Source organism: Procambarus clarkii, chromosome 52, assembly GCF_040958095.1.
Source record: "Procambarus clarkii isolate CNS0578487 chromosome 52, FALCON_Pclarkii_2.0, whole genome shotgun sequence".
NCBI classification, from domain to species: Eukaryota; Metazoa; Arthropoda; class Malacostraca; order Decapoda; family Cambaridae; genus Procambarus; species Procambarus clarkii.
In genome coordinates this window covers 1,795,803-1,813,890 of record NC_091201.1, presented here as the reverse complement: position 1 = coordinate 1,813,890, position 18,088 = coordinate 1,795,803, and the positions used below count along the sequence as shown (strand labels likewise).

Below are 18,088 nucleotides of genomic sequence, written 5' to 3'. Positions count from 1 at the left end.
TGGGCCTCCGGTGTTCAGCTTCCGTCGTGTGTACTTAGTCGTGCTTTCATTTTCCCTAACGCGCTTGTGTTTGCGAGGTCTGTTGTGTTAGTGTGTAGATACGCCTTTACCTGGAGCCAAGTCTGCTTCCTGTGTCAGGCCGCAGTCACCTTCGCGTGCTTGTGCATTATGTTCACCTTCGCGTGCTTGTGCATTATATTCACCTTCGCGTGCTTGTGCATTATATTCACCTTCGCGTGCTTGTGCATTATGTTCACCTTCGCGTGCTTGTGCATTATGTTCACCTTCGCGTGCTTGTGCATTATGTTCACCTTCGCGTGCTTGTGCATTATGTTCACCTTCGCGTGCTTGTGCATTATATTCACCTTCGCGTGCTTGTGCATTATATTCACCTTCGCGTGCTTGTGCATTATATTCACCTTCGCGTGCTTGTGCATTATATTCACCTTCGCGTGCTTGTGCATTATATTCACCTTCACGTGCTTGTGCATTATATTCACCTTCGCGTGCTTGTGCATTATATTCACCTTCACGTGCTTGTGCATTATATTCACCTTCGCGTGCTTGTGCATCATATTCACCTTCGCGTGCTTGTGCATCATATTCACCTTCGCGTGCTTGTGCATTATATTCACCTTCGCGTGCTTGTGCATCATATTCACCTTCGCGTGCTTGTGCATCATTCACCTTCGCGTGCTTGTGCATCATATTCACCTTCGCGTGCTTGTGCATCATATTCACCTTCGCGTGCTTGTGCATTATATTCACCTTCGTGTGCTTGTGCATCATACTCACCTTCATGTGCTTGTGCATTATATTCACCTTCGCGCGCTTGTGCATTATATTCACCTTCACGTGCTTGTGCATTATATTCACCTTCACGCGCTTGTGCATCATACTCACCTTCGTGTGCTTGTGCATTATACTCACCTTCGCGCGCTTGTGCATCATACTCACCTTCGTGTGCTTGTGCATCATACTCACCTTCGTGTGCTTGTGCATCATACTCACCTTCGTGTGCTTGTGCATTATATTCATCTTCGTGTGCTTGTGCATTATACTCACCTTTGTGTGCTTGTGCATTATATTCACCTTCGCGCGCTTGTGCATCATACTCACCTTCGTGTGCTTGTGCATTATATTCACCTTCGCGCGCTTGTGCATCATACTCACCTTCGTGTGCTTGTGCATTATACTCACCTTCGCGCGCTTGTGCATCATACTCACCTTCGTGTGCTTGTGCATTATATTCACCTTCGTGTGCTTGTGCATTATACTCACCTTCGTGTGCTTGTGCATCATACTCACCTTCGCGCGCTTGTGCATTATACTCACCTTCGTGTGCTTGTGCATCATACTCACCTTCGTGTGCTTGTGCATTATATTCACCTTCGTGCGCTTGTGCATCATACTCACCTTCGTGTGCTTGTGCATTATATTCACCTTCGCGCGCTTGTGCATCATACTCACCTTCGTGTGCTTGTGCATTATATTCACCTTCGTGTGCTTGTGCATTATATTCACCTTCGTGTGCTTGTGCATTATACTCACCTTCCTAAACGTTTCACAACCTTACTCTGCCTCACCGTCTGAATATATTAGTTTTCACAATTGAGTAGTCATCCACTCCCTATAATTGGGCATTCCACCGTATAATTCTTCATCCAACCCCCTGTGATACTTCATTTAAACTTATAGACGCTATGATTCCTCATCCACACCCCTAGACTCATCATCCACACCCCTAGATTCATCATCCACATCAATTGATTCTTCACCCACTTCCCTTGATTCTATATTCCCTGATTCTTTATTCCCAACACCACTACCACTACCTTCAATAAAACCAACACTACCACCACCACAACCATCACCACCACTTTAGGTGGAGTTACTGTAAACTGGGGTACCCTTGTCTTTTAAATTACTCTAGCTTTTCACCTCTGCAGCAGCCGTTAGCTTTGACACAGCAGCAGACGTCAGCTTTGACACAGCAGCAGCCGTTAGCTTTGGCACAGATATCGTTTAGCTTCGATGTATTTGAAACCGTTTGCTAAGAGAATTTTTACAACAGGTGTTATCTGTGGAACAACAGTAACTAAGCCGCAACGCAACAGGAAGCTGAAGCTTGGACAGTTTACCAATCGCTAGTTTCTACGTAACTGTTTGCCGTCAACACTGATATCAGCAGAAAGTTTAGACAATGGTAGGTGTTTAGTTTACACAAAAGGAGGCTTTAGCTTGTACAAAAGGAGCTGCTTTTAACTTGTCCAGCAGCTGCTTTTGTTTTACAGAAAAGGAGCTACCTTGAGCTGGCAGAAAAGGTCATCAGTCACCAGAGACTATCATCGTAGCCGCTGCTCGAACACGTGTACCCTTTGTGTACTAGATCGGCAACGGGTTCTCTTAATGTTAGTCAAAGATAACTACTTTTGTGTCGTTTAAATCTTCCTGTTATGTCATAGTACATATAGCTACTATGGATGGCAGTACAAAATATGGACTGTTGTACCCTTAAAAATCATGTACTATTTTGTAGAAAGCTGTAGGAGAAAAGGTGACAACCTAGTCTAAGTTTTGCTGACAATAGTGTAGTATTCTTCTTCTCAATCGACTTGAGAATGGTCCAGGACGGACCGAAATGTTGTCGTCCCTTCACTTTCTAGTGTGTGGTTTGGTCAACAATAGTGTAGTACATTTATGCGAGTACTGCTCGGTACTCACTTCCCCCTTCAGAGCAGGAGAGATTGCTGAAATAGAGGGAATACAGAGAACATATACGGCACGCATAGACGAGATAAAGCACCTAAATTATTGGGATCGTCTCAAAGCTCTCCAAATGTACTCACTAGAAAGGAGACGAGAGAGATACCAAATAATATACACGTGGAAAATACTGGAGGGCCAGGTACCAAATCTGCACAGTAAAATAACAACATACTGGAGTGAACGATATGGAAGAAAATGCAGAATAGAACCAGTGAAGAGCAGAGGTGCCATAGGCACAATCAGAGAACACTGTATAAACATCAGAGGTCCTGTGAAGAGCAGGGGTGCCATAGGCACAATCAGAGAACACTGTATAAACATCAGAGGTCCGCGGTTGTTCAACGTCCTCCCAGCGAGCATAAGAAATATTGCCGGAACAACCGTGGACATCTTCAAGAGAAAACTAGATTGTATTCTTCAAAGAGCGCTGGACCAACCGGGTTGTGGTGGGTATGTGGGCCTGCGGGCCGCTCCAAGCAACAGCCAGGTGAACCAAACTCTCACAAGTCGGAGAACTCCCAGAACCCCATCCAAGTACAGATACTGAAGAGAATCCGTATATTAGGCTTAAGATTCCTTATTTAGACCTAGATTAGGTTTGGTCAATGATTTGCCTGTTTCACCTTGAGCTGTGTCATTGAACATTCCAATAATACACAACGGGAACTTTTGAGTACAGCCGCACATTGTTGTACATTGCCTCCATGTTACCTATTACTTCCCTCTTTTTTTAGATGTTTGACGGCTAGAGTTGAGCTGTATATTCACCTAGTTGTGCTTGCGGGGGTTGAGCTCTGCTCTTTCGGCCCGCCTCTCTACTGTCAATCAATCAACTGTTACTAATTAAATTCCCTTCCAGTGTGTGTGAGAATGTGTGTGTGTGAGAGAATTTGTGTGTGTGTGTGTGTGTGTGTGTGTGTGTGTGTGTGTGCACTCATATGGTAAGAATTTAGATTAGCTTAATGTTTTTGAAATCTGGTCAGCGGTGTACTTGTGGAAATGTAAATGTACTGTGTTTGATAATATGGTTGTACAGTGTTGTGGTGGTGTGGCAGTGCTGTGGTGGTGGTGTTGTACATTATGGCTGTGAAGTTGTATAATGTTATGGGTTTACAAATACCTGTTACTCACAATCTAACTGGAGTTCTGACAAACATGGGGAGTAGACCTGTATAAGCAGTCGCGAAATCCAAGGGCAGGAGAATTCAACAAATTCAATTGTAATAATAAACAGATTAACTGAGAGCAAATAAGCGAGGAAATGCAAACCTGAACGAGTGCAAGGAAAAATAAACTCGGCTCTAGAAATAAGCTCAAACCGCATACCCCTACGAAAAAAAAATAAAAGAGGAAGAGATGCAGACTGGAACGGGAACGGCGTTCCCTCTATAGGCGAAGAAAACGAATACCTTCAATCAGATGTAGATCAGGTCTTTCTATGGGCTACAGAAAATAATATGGTGTTTAACGAAGATAAGTTCCAGCTCATGCGCTACGGAAAAAAATGAAAACATAAAACCGGAAACCACGTACAAAACTCAGGCAAATCATAACATAGAACGAAAAGGCAATGTAAAGGATCTGGGTGTACTCATGTCGGAAGAACTTACCTTTAAAGAACACAATAAAGTAGCCGTCACAACTGCAAGAAAAATGACAGGTTGGATAACAAGAACTTTTCACACTAGAGATGCTATACCGATGATGATACTCTTCAAGACGCTAATGCTCACTAGAGTGGAGTACTGCTGCACAATGACAGCCCCTTTCAAAGCTGGAGAAATTGCTGACCTGGAGAGCGTGCAGAGATCCTTTACTGCTAGAATCCACTTCGTAAAACATCTAAACTATTGGGACCGACTAAAGAGCCTAAATCTGTATTCTCTTGAGCGCAGGCGGGAGATATACATAATAATTTACACGTGGAAAATATTAGAGGGACTGGTCCCAAACCTGCACACAGAAATAACACCACACGAGACCAGAAGGCATGGCAGGATGTGCAGAATACCCCCGTTGAAGAGCAGAGGTGCAACAGGTACTCTGAGAGAGAACTATCAACATCAGAGGCCCGAGACTGTTCAACACGCTTCCACTACACATAAGGGACATAACTGGCCGACCCCTCACAGTGTTCAAGAGAGAACTATCAACATCAGAGGCCCGAGACTGTTCAACACGCTTCCACTACACATAAGGGACATAACTGGCCGACCCCTCACAGTGTTCAAGAGAGAACTATCAACATCAGAGGCCCGAGACTGTTCAACACGCTTCCACTACACATAAGGGGCATAACTGGCCGACCCCTCACAGTGTTCAAGAGAGAACTATCAACATCAGAGGCCCGAGACTGTTCAACACGCTTCCACTACACATAAGGGGCATAACTGGCCGACCCTTCACAGTGTTCAAGAGAGAACTATCAACATCAGAGGCCCGAGACTGTTCAACACGCTTCCACTACACATAAGGGGCATAACTGGCTGACCCCTCACAGTGTTCAAGAGAGAACTGGATAAGCACCTCCAAAGGATACCTGATCAACCAGGCTGTGACTCATACGTCAGGCTGAGAGCAGCCGCGTCGACCAGTCTAGCAACCAGGAGGCCTGGTCTACGACCGGGCCGCGGGGACACTAAGCCCCGGAACCACCTCAAGGATAACACCAGAATGTAGGCACCGTCTCCAAGTGATGTTTAGGGCCTATGATAGTGTTTTTTTGTCTATTCCTCTATGAATATAGAATTCCAGGAGTCCGGATCTGATGCAGAGTGCATGGGCATACTACCTATGGCTTCGACCAGGTCCAGTGGGGCTAGGGTGACGTCGAATGTGCAGTTCGGCGTTGGTGTCACATTTGTGAAGAAGTCATATATACACTCTCGTGGCCTCCCCTAATGTTCCCAGGTACCATATGGATAATGGGGTAGTGGGGAGGGGAGGGGGGTGGGCTGTGCAGGGGAAAGTCAGTTGTATAATACAGCAGTTGTGTGCACCATGGTAGAGCAACGGACTCAGGGGCAGCCATACCAAATAATGGTAATCCACGGTATTAATGCCTGTGTAGTGCGGCCTTTCAATGTTTAGTAGTCGAGTAGTGGGCAGTTAATGGTTAGGTAGATTGTACATGGTTATGTAGAGTCGGCTCTTAATGGCTGTTAAGACCTTAGTCTTTCTGACCAATTAATGTGAAGGAGGGTTGTATTGACCAGACAGTAAGGCTTGGCCTGAAGGAGGGTTGTATTGACCAGACAGTAAGGCTAGGACTGAAGGAGGGTTGTATTGACCAGACAGTAAGACTGAAGAAGGGTTGTATTGACCAGACAGTAAGACTAAGACTGAAGGAGGGTTGTATTGACCAGACAGTAAGGCTTGGCCTGAAGGAGGGTTGTATTGACCAGACAGTAAGACTGAAGAAGGGTTGTATTGACCAGACAGTAAGACTGAAGGGTTGTATTGACCAGACAGTAAGAGTGAAGAAGGGTTGTATTGACCAGACAGTAAGACTTGGCTTGAAGGAGGGGTTGTATTGACCAGACAGTAAGACTTGGCCTGAAGGAGGGTTGTATTGACCAGACAGTAAGACTTGGCCTGAAGGAGGGTTGTATTGACCAGACAGTAAGACTTGGCCTGAAGGAGGGTTGTATTGACCAGACAGTAAGACTGAAGGAGGGTTGTATTGACCAGACAGTAAGACTTGGCCTGAAGGAGGGTTGTATTGACCAGACAGTAAGACTTGGCCTGAAGGAGGGTTGTATTGACCAGACAGTAAGACTGAAGGAGGGTTGTATTGACCAGACAGTAAGACTTGGCCTGAAGGAGGGTTGTATTGACCAGACAGTAAGACTGAAGGAGGGTTGTATTGACCAGACAGTAAGACTTGGCCTGAAGGAGGGTTGTATTGACCAGACAGTAAGACTGAAGGAGGGTTGTATTGACCAGACAGTAAGACTGAAGGAGGGTTGTATTGACCAGACAGTAAGACTTGGCCTCAAGGAGGGTTGTATTGACCAGACAGTAAGACTTGGCCTGAAGGAGGGTTGTATTGACCAGACAGTAAGACTCGGACTGGAGGAGGGTTGTATTGACCAGACAGTAAGACTAGACTGAAGTAGGGTTGTATTGACCAGACAGTAAGACTTGGCCTGAAGGAGGGTTGTATTGACCAGACAGCAAGACTGAAGGAGGGTTGTATTGGCCAGACAGCAAGACTGAAGGAGGGTTGTATTGACCAGACAGCAAGACTGAAGAAGGGTTGTATTGACCAGACAACAAGACTGAAGGAGGGTTATATTGACCAGACAGCAAGACTGAAGAAGGGTTATATTGACCAGACAACAAGACTGAAGGAGGGTTATATTGACCAGACAACAAGACTGAAGGAGGGTTATATTGACCAGACAGCAAGACTGAAGGAGGGTTATATTGACCAGACAACAAGACTGAAGGAGGGTTATATTGACCAGACAGCAAGACTGAAGGAGGGTTGTATTGACCAAACAGCAAGACTGAAGGAGGGTTGTATTGACCAGACTGCAAGACTGAAGGAGGGTTGTATTGACCAGACAAGACTGAAGGAGGGTTGTATTGACCAGACAAGACTGAAGGAGGGTTGTATTGACCAGACAGCAAGACTGGGTTGTATTGACCAGACAGCAAGACTGGGTTGTATTGACCAGACAGCAAGACTGGGTTGTATTTACCAGACAGCAAGACTGAAGGAGGGTTGTATTGACCAGACAGCAAGACTGAAGGAGGGTTGTATTGACCAGACAGCAAGACTGAAGGAGGGTTGTATTGACCAGACAAGACTGAAGGAGGGTTGTATTGACCAGACAGCAAGACTGGGTTGTATTGACCAGACAGCAAGACTGAAGGAGGGTTGTATTGACCAGACAGCAAGACTGAAGGAGGGTTGTATTGACCAGACAGCAAGACTGAAGGAGGGTTGTATTGACCAGACAGCAAGACTGAAGGAGGGTTGTATTGACCAGACAGCAAGACTGGGTTGTATTGACCAGACAGCAAGACTGAAGGAGGGTTGTATTGACCAGACAGCAAGACTGAAGGAGGGTTGTATTGACCAGACAGCAAAACTGAAGGAGGGTTGTATTGACCAGACAGCAAGACTGGGTTGTATTGACCAGACAGCAAGACTAGGACTGAAGGAGGGTTGTATTGACCAGACAGGAAGACTGTTGTCATATTGTCCACGGATATACTGTTGGAGAACAATTATATCATGTCATCACCATCACTGTTGGTGATGTTGGAGAACAATTGAGGTTTTAGTGACCCGAGTTATATTGATGATCGCTTTAACTATAATTATATGTGAATGGTAAACAGTATTGACGCGTCGGGTTCTAGTGTTTCTTTTTTTCTTTTAATTCATTTCGTGTTGGTTTCGGCCCCCGGGCATTAATTACTGGTAAGTGATTCATCTTCATCGGCCCTAATGGTCGTTAGGGAGATAATGACACTACACCCAAAAGACAATTACCGAGATAATGGTTTGATAAAGCCTAGTCTGTGTTCGATTATAGAGGCGTCCGCGCCGTCGAGATGGTGGGTACAGTAGACACACACACAGACACAGACACACACAGACAGACACACACAGACACACACACACACAGACACACACAGACACACACAGACACACACACACACACACACACACACACACACACACACACACACACAGACACACACACACACACACAGACACACACACACACACACACACACACAGACACACACAGACACACACACACACACACACAGACACACACACACACACACACACACACACACACACACACACACACACACACAGACACACACACACACACACACACACACACAGACACACACACACAGACACACACACACACACACACACACACAGACACACACACACACACACACACACACACAGACACACACAGACACACACAGACACACACAGACACACACAGACACACACACACAGACACACACACACACACACACACACACAGACACACACAGACACACACAGACAGACACAGACACACACAGACACACACAGACACACACACACACACACACACACACACACACACACAGACACACACACACACACACACACACACACACACACACACACACACGGCAAGCAGTTTTAGAAGCAGGTGACACTGGAGGTCGGTAATTGTGTACCAAGACTGGGACAAGAAAGGTATCCACGTCTTACGAGACAATGTTTGTCGCTCTTAATCTATTTCTTAGAGTCAAATTTGGGGATCATCTTCCCTGGAGAGTTCCAAACTTCAAGTTCATCCTGGGCCCCTAGGGAACCCTTAGTGTACATCATCCTGGCCCCTAGGGAACCCTTAGTGTACATCATCCTGGCCCCTAGGGAACCCTTAGTGTACATCATCCTGGCCCCTAGGGAACTCTTAGTGTACATCATCCTGGCCCCTAGGGAACCCTTAGTGTACATCATCCTGGCCCCTAGGGAACCCTTAGTGTACATCATCCTGGGCCCCTAGGGAACTCTTAGTGTACATCATCCTGGCCCCTAGGGAACCCTTAGTGTACATCATCCTGGCCCCTAGGGAACCCTTAGTGTACATCATCCTGGCCCCTAGGGAACCCTTAGTGTACATCATCCTGGCCCCTAGGGAACCCTTAGTGTACATCATCCTGGCCCCTAGGGAACCCTTAGTGTACATCATCCTGGCCCCTAGGGAATTCTTGAGTGTTCATCCTGTGCTCGCGGAAGTCACTGCGGCATATTTAAGATACTAAAATCACCATAAAAATTCCTTTGGTGGTAAACAGTGAAAACTAGACAGGAAACGTCTCCCACAGAGCCGAGAATAACAGTCAGTCCTCCTAAGGTTCCCCAACGTCAAGAAACTGTCGTACTGAAGCGCCCCCCTTATCCTAACCTACCAGAGGACCCAAAACAGAAAACGGGACAGTGTGTCAACTTCGCCAGCCGCTGCCATTTTCTAATACGACGATTTTTGGCCTTAGGTGGCGTATACGTCAAAATACGATGTTCTATTACGTGGACAAGTCGACTTCACCTGCCTGGGGGAAGGAAGAAAACGGGACATACTGTGCTAAACACAGTCACGTCTTCGTAGAGAATCTTAAAAGCATGTTAAGGATCTAAGGATAATTATGTCGGCCGACCTATGTAGGCTTGCGGGGCGCTCCCAGCAGCAGCCTGTTAGATCAGATCAGGTCAAGACACGACTTCAGGGTCTGGCTTGGCTAAGCCACTCCAGGGGTCCGGCTTGGCTAAGCCACTCCAGGGGTCCGGCTTGGCTAAGCCACTCCAGGGGTCCGGCTTGGCTAAGCCACTCCAGGGGTCCGGCTTGGCTAAGCCACTCCAGGGGTCCGGCTTGGCTAAGCCACTCCAGGGGTCCGGCTTGGCTAAGCCACTCCAGGGGTCCGGCTTGGCTAAGCCACTCCAGGGGTCCGGCTTGGCTAAGCCACTCCAGGGGTCCGGCTTGGCTAAGCCACTCCAGGGGTCCGGCTTGGCTAAGCCACTCCAGGGGTCCGGCTTGGCTAAGCCACTCCAGGGGTCCGGCTTGGCTAAGCCACTCCAGGGGTCCGGCTTGGCTAAGCCACTCCAGGGGTCCGGCTTGGCTAAGCCACTCCAGGGGTCCGGCTTGGCTAAGCCACTCCAGGGGTCCGGCTTGGCTAAGCCACTCCAGGGTCCGGCTTGGCTAAGCCACTCCAGGGTCCGGCTTGGCTAAGCCACTCCAGGCATTCTCTAGGTATAGACAAAGTATCACACAGGACAATGATAGGATGGATTATGAGAACGTTCACATCCAGAGATCCCACAGCAATGTTAATACTATTTAAATCACTGGTGTTGTCCCGTCTTGAGTACTGCTCAGTACTCACTTCCCCCTTCAGAGCAGGAGAGATCTCTGAGTTAGAGGGAATACAGAGAACATATACGGCACGCATAGACACGATAAAACATCTAAACTATTGGGACCGTCTCAAAGCTCTCAAGATGTACTCTCTGGAAAGGAGACGAGAAAGGTATCAAATAATATATACATGGAAAATACTGGAGGGCCAGGTCCCAAATTTGCACAGTAGAATAACAACACACGGAAGGAAATGCAGAATAGAACCAGTGAAGAGCAGAGGTGCCATAGGCACAATCAGAGAACACTGTATAAACATCAGAGGTCCAGTGAAGAGCAGAGGTGCCATAGGCACAATCAGAGAACACTGTATAAACATCAGAGGTCCGCGGTTGTTCAACGTCCTCCCAGCGAGCATAAGAAATATTGCCGGAACACACATGAAATTGGAGGTTATTTCAGGCAAGCCTTGGTGCCATACTTCTTCTGAAACCTTAGCGGTTCCTACACCACCACCATAAAGGTGCAACAGCTGCACCTTTACCACCAGCTGCTGCTACACCAGCTGCACCTTTACCACCAGCTGCTGCTACACCAGCTGCTGCTCATACACTAGCTGCTTCTACACCACTACCTGTTCTTACACCAGCTGCTGCTCCTACACCAGCTGCACTTTTACCACCAGCTGCACCTTACCCACCAGCTGCTCCTTACCCACCAGCTGCTCCTTACCCACCAGCTGCTCCTTACCCACCTGCTGTACCCTTTGCTGTACAGTGCCCTTTCTCCTGCCTTACCCAATCTTTGTATGGATATTCCGCCAGTTCCTGTTAAGATCCTGTATAGAATGTTGCTTTGCCCTACACTTACTTTGCCCTGTTTGATGTTTGTATAAATTTAGGTCGTAAATAGAATAAATATATTGAGAGCTGTGAGGGGACATGACACATCCCAACTATACTGTCAGTCCACGTCACAGATCCCTCAATTTTAGCTCATGACTGTTGATGCAAATGATTTATAGAGCAGCAAATGACGTCGTTTCGAGGAAGTGAATGTTAACCTCTCCCTCTCTCCCTCTCTCTCTCTCCCTCGTCCACAGCACAACTCTGCGCCATACTTGGCCGGCATCCCAACCATGAGTAACTTCAACCCCTACATCGCCTCCTCTCCTGTGATGGCCATGGGTATGACTGACGGTGCTGTGGCCTCCCCCATCAATGCCGTGGTGCCACAGCAAGTAGTGCCGGCCCAGAAGGTGCCACGGACAGACCGGCTTGAGGTAGGATTTCCCTCCCCTCCAATCCCAAAGCCGCCTCCCTCCCCCCCCCCTCTCCCTCTTGCTGGGGGAAGAGAGGCACCCTCCACCTCCTCCCCCCTACTCTTCAAACTTTGACTTCATTATATATATATATATTATTAGGGATAGTGAATGTTGTTTTGCGTGTTCATAATGTATTATTCTACAAATTTTCACTATTGCTTGTTCTATTTTTCATGTTCTATACATGTTTCATTTTCTTCAATGCTTTTTTTTCCAGCATTTGTATTTAGTAGAAAATAATTTTGCTTGCTTTGCCATACACCCGTTGGGTGTTGAGGGAAGATATATAGCCAGGTGTTGCTAGGAGACGATAGCCAGGTGTTGCTAGGAGACGATAGCCAGGTGTTGCTAGGAGACGATAGCCACGTGTTGCTAGGAGACGATAGCCAGGTGTTGCTAGGAGACGATAGCCAGGTGTTGCTAGGAGACGATAGCCAGGTGTGTCTAGGAGACGATAGCCAGGTGTGTCTAGGAGACGATAGCCAGGTGTGTCTAGGAGACGATAGCCAGGTGTGTCTAGGAGACGATAGCCAGGTGTGTCTAGGAGACGATAGCCAGGTGTGTCTAGGAGACGATAGCCAGGTGTGTCTAGGAGACGATAGCCAGGTGTGTCTAGGAGACGATAGCCAGGTGTGTCTAGGAGACGATAGCCAGGTGTGTCTAGGAGACGATAGCCAGGTGTGTCTAGGAGACGATAGCCAGGTGTGTCTAGGAGACGATAGCCAGGTGTGTCTAGGAGACGATAGCCAGGTGTTGCTAGGAGACGATAGCCAGGTGTGTCTGTGACGATAGCCAGGTGTGTCTGTGACGATAGCCAGGTGTGTCTAGGAGACGATAGCCAGGTGTTGCTAGGAGACGATAGCCAGGTGTGTAGGAGACGATAGCCATGTGTGTCTAGAAGACGATAGCCAGGTGTTGCGAGGAGACGGTAGCCAGGTGTGTCTAGGAGACGGTAGCCAGGTGTGTCTAGACGATAGCCAGGTGTGTCTAGGAGACGATAGCCAGGTGTGTCTAGGAGACGATAGCCAGGTGTGTCTAGGAGACGATAGCCAGGTGTTGCTAGGAGACGATAGCCAGGTGTTGCTAGGAGACGATAGCCAGGTGTTGCTAGGAGACGATAGCCAGGTGTGTCTGTGACGATAGCCAGGTGTGTCTAGGAGACGATAGCCAGGTGTTGCTAGGAGACGATAGCCAGGTGTGTAGGAGACGATAGCCATGTGTGTCTAGAAGACGATAGCCAGGTGTTGCGAGGAGACGGTAGCCAGGTGTTGCTAGGAGACGATAGCCAGGTGTTGCTAGGAGACGATAGCCAGGTGTTGCTAGGAGACGATAGCCAGGTGTTGCTAGGAGACGATAGCCAGGTGTTGCTAGGAGACGATAGCCAGGTGTTGCTAGGAGACGATAGCCAGGTGTTGCTTGCAGACAATAGCCAGGTGTTGCTAGACGATAGCCAGGTGTTGCTAGACGATAGCCAGGTGTTGCTAGGAGACGATAGCCAGGTGTTGCTAGCAGACGATAGCCAGGTGTTGCTAGGAGACGATAGCCAGGTGTTGCTAGGAGACGATAGCCAGGTGTTGCTAGCAGACAAGATAACAAGTACTTGGCAGGATTGTGCAAAGCAACATCGAATACACACAGGGACACCCCCCCTAGTGGAGGGGGGCGGGGGTGGGGAGGGGGGGACTCCATCATGCATACAGGGAACCATTAATCTCCCCTCCCCCCCTTTCTCCCCCCCCTTCTCAATTCAAAGCGTCTCGTGCCCCTAGATTTGAATTCCAAAGTAGCCTACCTACTAGCTGCTCTTCACTAAACACACATTAGTGCACCAATAATCACATTTAAACTGTCTGAAGTGCCTATGTTGTAGGTCAATTTCCTCCAGGCACAGCAGTGTAAACAAACATTGGATTGTTCACCCTAGTTCATGCTTTTATCACCCCCCCCCCTCCCCCCGTACGCCGCCCCCCCTCCACACGCACACGCACGCACCCTCAAGCTTATAGTCTATAAGAATTATATGTAGCAACTGAAACCAAATGACACACTTTGGTAGAGGAGCTGAAATGTGACTGCGATTATCAGGTGTCGAGCTATCACACAAAGTCTTTCAAACTGCTAGTTTTCCCCTGGTAAAACTACTCATAACTCAGTATGAGTGTAGGTAGGAGGAGGGGGGGGGGGGGGGAGGTGAGGGAAGATGAGACTTACCTCATTAGTGATACCCATCCCCATATTAGCAGTACAGTGATACCCACCCCCCATATTAGCAGTACAGTGATACCCACCCCCCATATTAGCAGTACAGTGATACCCACCCCCATATTAGCAGTACAGTGATACCCACCCCCATATTAGCAGTACAGTGATACCCACCCCCATATTAGCAGTACAGTGATACCCACCCCCATATTAGCAGTACAGTGATACCCACCCCCATATTAGCAGTACAGTGATACCCATCCCCATATTAGCAGTACAGTGATACCCACCCCCATATTAGCAGTACAGTGATACCCACCCCCATATTAGCAGTACAGTGATACCCATCCCCATATTAGCAGTACAGTGATACCCACCCCCATATTAGCAGTACAGTGATACCCACCCCCATATTAGCAGTACAGTGATACCCACCCCCATATTAGCAGTACAGTGATACCCACCCCCATATTAGCAGTACAGTGATACCCACCCCCATATTAGCAGTACAGTGATACCCACCCCCATATTAGCAGTACAGTGATACCCACCCTCATATTAGCAGTACAGTGATACCCACCCCCATATTAGCAGTACAGTGATACCCACCCCCATATTAGCAGTACAGTGATACCCACCCCCATATTAGCAGTACAGTGATACCCATCCCCATATTAGCAGTACAGTGATACCCATCCCCATATTAGCAGTACAGTGATACCCACCCCCATATTAGCTTCGCTTCAATATTCTTACAGTGGATACTATGCTTTCTTGGCTTTCTTATTAAGTTCTGATTTTATCATTTTTATATATATCTATATAAATATATAAATATATAAATATATATATATATATATATTTACGTTTTATCTTTCAGGCTGTAAATAGGAGATAATTTGTTTCAGTGAAAGTTGATCTAACCTGCTTTCTCTGTGTTGTGAGTCTTGTCCTCATATGTGAGCTCTCATAACCTCATTCTTACTCACCTTAAGCCTGTCGGCCCCCTTGTGGGACCCCGACAATATTGACCCTTTGTATTTCCAGCAGTGGTTCTTCAATAACAATTTTTTTTTCCACATTATATATATATATATATATATATATATATATATATATATATATATATATATATATATATATATAAAATATATATATATAATATATATATATATAATATATATATATATATATATATATATATATATATATATATATATATATATATATATATATATATATTATCGATTAACTGCATTTTTATATTTCTTATTTCAATTAATAGTTTATCTGCGGTACTCATCCGACCGTTAACATGTTGCTTTTTTCTAATTTGCCGAATATCGTATTTTGTTTTGTATCTCTTCAGTTGCTAACAGTAAATTGTTATACTTATCTTTGTTCGTTCAATTTTTCGTCTGTTCTCTTTATTTTGTAATGAATGGAGCACTGATTTTTACTGAATGTATCCTTAGAACCGTTACAGCGGCACTGTACGACAGATTTTTTCCTGTAATAGTTCATGTTACAGTAGACATTTCCGCTCAGGATTCCTCTTGCGCGGGGCGAGTGTGCCGCCCAGAGGTGGAGTGCTCCCTACGCCCTCCCCATGTGTCCTGGAGTGTGCCCCCCTGTGTGTCCTGGCGGGGTGGTCCACCTTGCTCCCTGCGTCCCGACTCCCTTAGTCATGGATGGGGGGGAGCGCCTCCCCTGTGACGTTTGGTGTGTGAGGGACGCAGTTTGCGTCAGGCTTGACGTTGGACACGTGGAGGCGGCGTAGCGTAAGATGCACTCTGCGTCCTGGGTGCATGCGTACCCGCACACCAGCAGCCAGTTGTCTGCTCAGCAAACCTCATGCCGACACTCATAATTACCTGTGGTGCCCCTCCCCCCCCCACCCTTCACACTCATACCACCGCTACTCTACTCCTTCGGGGGACTTTTGTAGCCTCGTTTGGCAGTAATCCTGTGCTCGCTAGTACCACCCCCGGGGTGGACGTGCCCTAGACTAGCACCACCCCCGGGGTGGACGTGCCCTAGACTAGCACCACCCCCGGGGTGGACGTGCCCTAGACTAGCACCACCCCCGGGGTGGACGTGCCCCAGGGTAGCACCACCCCCGGGGTGGACGTGCCCCAGGGTAGCACCACCCCCGGGGTGGACGTGCCCCAGGGTAGCACCACCCCCGGGGTGGACGTGCCCCAGGGTAGCACCACCCCCGGGGTGGACGTGCGACAGGTTAGCACCACCCCCGGGGTGGACGTGCCCCAGGGTAGCACCACCCCCGGGGTGGACGTGCCCTAGACTAGCACCACCCCCGGGGTGGACGTGCCCCAGGGCAGCACCACCCCCGGGGTGGACGTGCCCTAGACTAGCACCACCCCCGGGGTGGACGTGCCCCAGGGCAGCACCACCCCCGGGGTGGACGTGCCCTAGACTAGCACCACCCCCGGGGTGGACGTGCCCCAGGGCAGCACCACCCCCGGGGTGGACGTGCCCTAGACTAGCACCACCCCCGGGGTGGACGTGCCCCAGGGCAGCACCACCCCCGGGGTGGACGTGCCCTAGACTAGCACCACCCCCGGGGTGGACGTGCCCCAGGGTAGCACCACCCCCGGGGTGGACGTGCCCCAGGGCAGCACCACCCCCGGGGTGGACGTGCCCCAGGGTAGCAGCAACAGCACACTACACCACACCCACCAACAGAGATATGTCCCCCTCCAATCTTTCATGATATAACTAGCCCAAAGGTTGACAAGTCATAGAGAAGACGGGTAGAACTCTGCTATGTTCTCCAGAGAACCGGTCCTCTCGCGTAATATTGCTGCTTAGAAGAGTGTTTGTGGTTGGTGGGTGTGGTGGCTGTCTCTCCCGTCTACCACAGCAAGTGTGGCACTCCCTCCTCTCATCTCCAGAGCGAAGCCAGCGCCGACCCAGACTCAAGCCAGCGGTAGTGTCAAGCCCTCCCCCCCAACCCCCACTTGAAGCCACCGCTAGTGCCTCCCCCCAACCCCCCCTCCTTACCTCACCCCGCCCCCCCCCCTCCGGGCTGCGCAACTGTTAGTGCTAGAGCAACGCTATAGACCCAGCACCCTCAACAGAGGGCCATGCCACGCTAAGCCCACCCCACACAGCTAAGCCAGCCCTTATGCTTGGCCCTGGATTCTCATCCCTCCCTCATCTATCCAATAGGGCCAAGCCAACGCCCACTGCTGAGTAAGGTGCCGCGCCAGATGCCCCTCTCCCGCCCCCCCTTTTGTCAGGTGCCGCTGACCCTTTGCGCTCTCTCGTACCTCTGTACCTCACGCATACCCATCACTCCCTGAACCACGCCTCGCGCTACCCAGGTTTGCAGGGCAGGCAATAGGCTTCTCCGCTGCTCCTGCCTCGACCGCTTGCCTGCTGCATGCACCTCAGTTGCCTGTACCGTTTGCATGCTGCTTGCCTTCTTTGGTTGGATTGCCATCTTTGTTTCCTGACTTACAAGGTGTTGACTCCCTGGCGTCAGCACCTGGTGGTCCTAACACCCACACCTGACGCTACTGGCGCCCCCCAGACGCGCCCCTCACCAGTGTCTCTCCCTCCTCTTCTGTAGCGTATGTCCTCCCCTGCTGGTGTGTCACGCCTCCTGCTGGTGTGTCGCGCCCCCTGCTGGTGTGTGTCACGCCCCTGCTGGTGTGTGTCACGCCCCTGCTGGTGTGTGTCACGCCCCTGCTGGTGTGTGTCACGCCCCTGCTGGTGTGTGTCACGCCCCTGCTGGTGTGTGTCACGCCCCTGCTGGTGTGTGTCACGCCCCTGCTGGTGTGTGTCACGCCCCTGCTGGTGTGTGTCACGCCCCTGCTGGTGTGTGTCACGCCCCTGCTGGTGTGTGTCACGCCCCTGCTGGTGTGTGTCACGCCCCTGCTGG

The 18,088-nt window shown here is 49.0% G+C and overlaps 1 protein-coding gene across 1 annotated transcript in view; it reads left to right on the top strand.

The window, feature by feature from the left end:
• LOC123763716 (muscleblind-like protein 1) overlaps nt 1-18,088 on the top strand; it is a 274,770-nt gene that overhangs the window by 201,830 nt on the left and 54,852 nt on the right. Inside the window, exon 4 of the mRNA XM_069304185.1 lies at nt 11,758-11,937. Coding sequence (XP_069160286.1) covers nt 11,758-11,937 — 180 coding nt within the window. The remainder of the gene's footprint in view (nt 1-11,757; nt 11,938-18,088) is intronic.